The sequence below is a fragment of the Aspergillus ambiguus genome (genome assembly GCF_047715705.1).
Source record: "Aspergillus ambiguus strain CBS 117.58 unplaced genomic scaffold BDV59scaffold_75, whole genome shotgun sequence".
Lineage (NCBI taxonomy): Eukaryota > Fungi > Ascomycota > Eurotiomycetes > Eurotiales > Aspergillaceae > Aspergillus > Aspergillus ambiguus.
In genome coordinates, this window is record NW_027395588.1 from 36,946 (window position 1) to 42,961 (window position 6,016).

A 6,016-nucleotide genomic window follows, 5' to 3' on the forward strand; every position below is an offset into this window, starting at 1 on the left:
GTCCAGGCAGTTGCTGTAGTAAGACAGAGTGTAACTTACTTCGACCTATTTTCTGTTAGCAATGTCCAGGTAGTTGCTGTAGTAAGACAGGTTGTAACTTACCTCGTCCTGATTATTGCTGTTAGCAGTGTCCAGGCACTTGCTGTAGTAAGACAGGTTGTAACTTACCTCGTCCTGATTATTGTTGTTAGCAATGTCCAGGCAGTTGCTTTAGTAAGACAGAGTGACTTACCTCGTCCTAATTATTGCTGTTAGCAATGTCCAGGCAGTTGCTGTACAGAGTGACTTACCTCGGCATTCTAAACATTGCTCTTAGCAGTGTCCAGGGAGCTTCTTATCCACGATACTATCACATCGTAAGGGAATTATATCACTTACCTGTCTCTTCTACATTGAAGTTAGCTCTGCATCAACGCTATCTCATCGTTAGTTAAGATATTCATATTACTTACCTCTTTACGCGTCTACCACATCATAAGAGAATTCATCCCTTTACACGTTGATCACATCGTAAAACGGTAATAACTTACATATTGTTTCTGTGCCTCGCTATTAGTATTAAGTCTGTGAAACCAAAGGTTCGTCACTCACTGGCTATTATATAATAATCGTTATTTCTCCGCTGCGATTGTAGCCGTACTTATATGGCGAGGGTCATAACCTACATTCTGTTTGCACGCTTCTGTATGAGCGCTTTTTCCATGCAACTACCACCGATCTACAAATCGGTTGAGCACTTACCTGCTGTTCAGGTCCATAATTGTTAACCATGTGATATCCGTCTTCTTGGGCGTTATTATAACTATCACTCGCCCCCTATCCATAGTTAATATGTTTAACACTGCGTCTGTGGAGATTTATATCAATAGCCAGGGTATCCCAACTCACATTCTATCCATAGCCATCGGCGTCAGCATTTTATCCAAGGCACCCGTTATATAGATATAGAAATATCGCCACTTACAACCTAAGCACGATCAAGCAGGCAATTCATTAATATCAGTTACTATTCTTAGGGCTGTTTGGTGCCAAGTCCGATGCTAATTACTTACAACCTATATGTCAATCAGAATCTGGTGCCTTATCTAAGGTGTGGATGTCTCAGCAAACAGAAGTTGCACATACCTTTCACTTAACCGAGTCTTCTTTTTTGCCTTCATCACCCAGTGGTAAGGCCAGAGTAAAAGCGAAAAAGAATGCTAGAATATAGATCAATCGCATCTCGGAGAATGGTTGTATAACGTTCTTTTTCAGTGTGATTTTACCGGGTTCGATAAAGGTCAAGAGAACTCAATATTAGAAAAAGATAAAGAGAAAGTTAGTTCAAAGCAATAATTAGAAAAATATGTCTACCATGCTCGTGTTTATAAACCCATGAGAAGGGCTTAACATGTAAGGGGCCACTTTCATACCAAGGGTGTTCTAACAAGGATGAATCTGAATTCCTTTGTCCACATCCAACCTCTCCTATCTTCCCAGCCACCCTGCAAGGCACTAGGGCTCACTGCCTTGTGTCAAATCCCCTATTCAACATTAACTAGTGGCATTCATATTATGTTAGGAGCATGCCCCGAACAGTATTACCGCATCAATCACCCTTCTAATGAGACCTGAGCAGGAATGGTGCAAGTATGCAACCACGGTTATCCCTACCGCGCCATCATCAAAGACTCCGGAGCTTTTTTCGGCTATAAGGAGACACGAATTGCCTGTCGACAAGAAGCGGAGCTTGGCCGGAATTCTGTCCCTTCTAGCTCAAAAAGAGGAGGATACGAATTATATCCCAATGGTTTGCGTGAGCATAACATTGACAGCTTGAATATCCTTATCGCGGTAAACAAAAGTAAATGGTCCGACGGCGATTCCACCATCCATACCTTAGAGGAGCGATTTCATATAATCTTGCATTATTAAAATCCGTTTCAGATTAGCTGGTCCATACTCCTTGACCCTCCAAGGGTGATGGGATTTTAAAGGATTATAGTGGCAATATCCTTCACCGCCTATCCCGCCGCCTCAACCACTGCACCCTGCCTCAGCTGCTTTAACAGTACCCAGTGAAGCAACCTTGCCACCATTATGGGAGGCGGAGATGCAAGTCGCTCTTCATCCGCTACTGATAATAATCAACAGGCGAAAGTTATGAGTGCTGAGTACATATATCCACCTGACTTCAGCGACGAAAGTGACAGCGATGTCGACGTAACTTGGGCCCCTGGGGACGGAGTTTGCCCATCAACAGCAGAGTTCAGTCATTGCTGGCAGTCAAAGCGCGATGACTGGAGACAAGCCTCTTCCGCATACCGAGAGGATTTTCATACTCTCCAGTATTATCTAGACACCTTCTTAAATCTCTACAGAGATGTCCTACCGTTTTTTTCAGTCTCCTCCAAAAACTGTCAGCATTATAAGAAGGCCGATTTTATTTCCTATTTTAAGATCATCTCTATAGATCAAAACAACGGAAGACACTGAGTGCAGTCAATCTCAGAGATCGATCGATTACTTTCAGTGCCTTGGATCGCCGAGTCCGATTATCTACAGTGTGAAACCTAAGACACAGATACAGGCCACCCTACCTGTCTGTACAAAACCCTTTCGCTCCAGGTATTTCACTAGCATCGTTCTAGCTTGGTCTTACATCGTCTCCTGCCACTGGGCGGAGATCCTTCGACAAGCTGGGGAGGAAAGTAAAATTGTACACATAAAGAATATATATATCGAGGATACGTTCTGGGATATAGTCACGCACAGAAGCTGGAGGGCGCCCGTAAAAAAAAAGAATGCGACCTTTTTTTCGCCGTAAATATTAGCAGGTGAGACCGCTACAAAGTCTCGGTATATACATCCTATAAGACTTCACTGTTATTGCCAGCTAATTCATTAAAGCGATAACTTCGTACCAGTCACGCCGAATCCGTCCCTAGCCTTCGATATTCTCTTAGAATTTTACATATCAGAAGTCCTCGAATACGAGCTTCTTACTGCTTTTATATTAGTTTTATTTTTAACATCACGAAATATATCTGCACCTAGGTTCGCGCATCCTAGGATCCCTACTACTCTTGTTAACCCTCAACCGCGGCAAAAGAAAGTGTTATTCTATAATCTTCTGAATACTGTTGATAAATACATCACCTTGAGCTCTACCCAAGATACTATAGACTCTGTAACTTGCAGTGCCTTTTTTTAATCCTTCTGTTTCCTGTACTTTAATAGGAGCTGTGTCTCTGGGTATAAAGAAAGCCCTTTCAACGGCGGATGAGATTAACAATCAAAAGCTTCTTTAAGCAATTATATATACGCAACCCCATCTAAGCCTTTTCTGGGCAGCTATCGTGCGCAGCGACTTGATAACTTCTTATCTAAATATAGCTCTCTACAGTCTCTCACTCATATACCTTCCTGCCGGCTTTTGGACCGGAACAATCCAATCCTTTCTTTAGATATCTTATTGTTTACATAGCTCGGAGAAGGCTGCTATTCCCCGTATACATAAGTTCCAAACTTCATTCTATTGCCGCTCTGATATATCGGTGCCATGGTCTCCAACACCCCCCTTTAGTCAGATACTTATTAGGAATCTTAGTTTGGATCTCAGAACGTATCTTGTGCATATATACAAGCCACTTTTATGGGTAATATACTGGACCTTAGAATCTGGTGAAAAAGTTCCAGCTAGCGAGAAGTGCTTAGTCCGTCGCATTCAGGTCCGCAGGATATACCACTCTTGTTCGATAGGAAACACTTAAGACACCGAAGAGTAAGTATCGGGCGTCTAAGGCTTAAGTTTTGATCTCTCGATACTGACAATCAAGTTTGCCGTGCGCCGACTAAAATGCGGCCGAAGAGCAGTCCGGGGTGGCAACATCCCGTTTATTTAATTGGTATAGAAGCTACGATAATAGCATCTAGCTTAATAAGAGAACATGAGACATCAACCAGATCCGTCAACTCCAGAACCACGCATGGATTGTCGACCCTTTTTATAAAACAAAAGGAGACGAGGCAGTCAAGGAAACTGAGTCCCGTGAACCGAATATTGAGAGTATCTTGTTGTGGAATAACAACGTCCAACGATATAGATAATCAGGGGAATCCATTAAGTTTAAGCCGTGAGTTTCTTAGGAGCTAGAATAATAGGTTAATAATAGGTTAATAAAGTCCTCGTCATTCACTAGTTTGGAACACTGCGCGACACTAGGTATTTACCTGGTGATTCCCACCCCTTCCAACGCAGCTGTCTTAGGATCTTATATGTACAAATAGATTCGAAGTAAGCAGGAACGATGCGACAGCAGATATTTCGTTAAGCAATCATCTAAGGGCTGCTGCTTACTAATAGACTACTACTGCCAATCTCTCTACTGGATGTATCACCCCTAGAATTTCCCGTATTCCTGTAGTTATCTTTCTGCGCACGGCTTACATCCCTTTGCCTAAACCCTCCAAAAACGAGATTGTCTCTCCCCCTAGGGTGAGCTTTGCAAGCGTAGCATATCCTGTAGGTAAAATTGGTAGAGCTCCTGAAGCAGCCGCCAGTAACCTAGTACCGCTTCCATCGATTCCTACAGCAAGGTACAGGGCATGGCGCAGTGCTGTATTCATTGTTTTGATGGAGGCAGACATCGCACGTCCCTCTCAATCCCGAATTTGTTGACATCGTTTGATAGTGGTGCGGCGCGGTGAAATCTAGTAAGCATCAGTACTATATTTCGTTAAGGAGTTCTCCGTGAGCCGACCTTAACTTGTTATCAAGTAAGTTAGTGATTATGAGCTGCAGTGACGCTTCACGCTTGATATGTCGTGCTTGGGCTCAGAGGATGCAAAGGGGGGAAATACCTGGCGCACTTATAACCCAGCGACCTTCCAAGACTAAACACATCCCCGCAACTGAGCCAGAAAGTACATCATAATGGAAAATCACCCAAGCGAACCGACATCTGTATTATTGGATAAATCAGAATGCTTTACTTTGGATGTGGAGAAGGTAGCCGCCTGGGTACAAAGGTGTTGTTGTAAACCAGTAAGAGGCAACTGCGCGTGTTCCTGCGGTGCGATATCGCGGACACGGGTAATATGATTTGTTGTCGTGATATCGAGCTGCATATTGGAATAGGCATAAAGCGCCTATTCTCGCGATTTGGACTCGCACTCAAACAGTTTTGTCACATTTATGGTCACGCGAGTAGCATTCGTCTCATGGTCCGACCACTCCGAGCGCTTGCTACACGTTTGCAAATACCATTAATATAGCGTGGCGTGCATTAGACACGTAACTAACACAGATCCGCCAATTGATCAACACAGATTAAGCGCCGAGGCTCAGGGACCAAGATTTATTTATACCCAACCAAGTCGAATAGTTTCCAATAAAAGTGTAGAACAGACACAATGGATTTCAAGTTGCTAAAAGGTTTGCCCCAATCAGATCGAGCGAGCATTCGTCGCGAGTAGGATCATCACACGCACGATATCAAGGGTCCAACTGATTGACAACACCGAAACGCGGGCGAAAGGCTCTCCTTATCCCTACATACCTGCGAATGTTCAACAGCCCCTCTCCGTCATCAGAGATAGACTTTCGTCAAATATTGTCATCTTACTCGCAGAAACTTACAAACCTTGTCGTCTTAAAATGACCACCGAATCAGACGGCATCACCTTGTTCGATAATGATAGATATATCGGTACCAATTTTTTTTCTTTTTCTCCGTCCGCTCAGTATGGACGATAGATATGAATATGAGAGAGCACGGTTATTACGAGACTCAGAAAGATGGTGAAAAGTTGAGTATTCGATCTGAGGCACACGGAGTATCCATTTTGATTTACTGGAGTGTGGGAATGGGGATGCGAGGGCTATTCCAGGAGGGAAGGTCTCACCTAATTGAAGAATCCATTATTAGGAATAATTTCTTCGAACATAATCGAGTGATTAAGGCACGGAACAGGCTATTGTACAATACCCAAGAGGACAGACAACCTCACAAAATATACTAGTTATATAAATATT

The 6,016-nt window shown here is 43.2% G+C and overlaps 2 protein-coding genes across 2 annotated transcripts; one reads left to right on the forward strand and one right to left on the reverse strand.

Annotated features, from left to right (window-relative positions):
• Nucleotides 1–2,142: 2,142 nt before the first annotated feature.
• Nucleotides 2,143–2,806, forward strand: BDV59DRAFT_196937 (uncharacterized protein; the record flags this gene model as incomplete). Its single annotated transcript, XM_073692801.1, has 2 exons — nt 2,143–2,364; nt 2,453–2,806. The coding sequence occupies 2 exons, from the start codon at nt 2,143–2,145 to the stop codon at nt 2,804–2,806; spliced, it is 576 nt and encodes a 191-aa protein (XP_073542631.1).
• A 1,515-nt stretch (nt 2,807–4,321) lies between these two features.
• On the reverse strand, nt 4,322–4,663 carry BDV59DRAFT_196938 (uncharacterized protein; the record flags this gene model as incomplete). The annotated part of the gene is made up of 2 exons (XM_073692802.1): nt 4,322–4,546; nt 4,583–4,663. The coding sequence occupies 2 exons, from the start codon at nt 4,661–4,663 to the stop codon at nt 4,322–4,324; spliced, it is 306 nt and encodes a 101-aa protein (XP_073542632.1).
• Between the last annotated feature and the right edge of the window lie 1,353 nt (nt 4,664–6,016).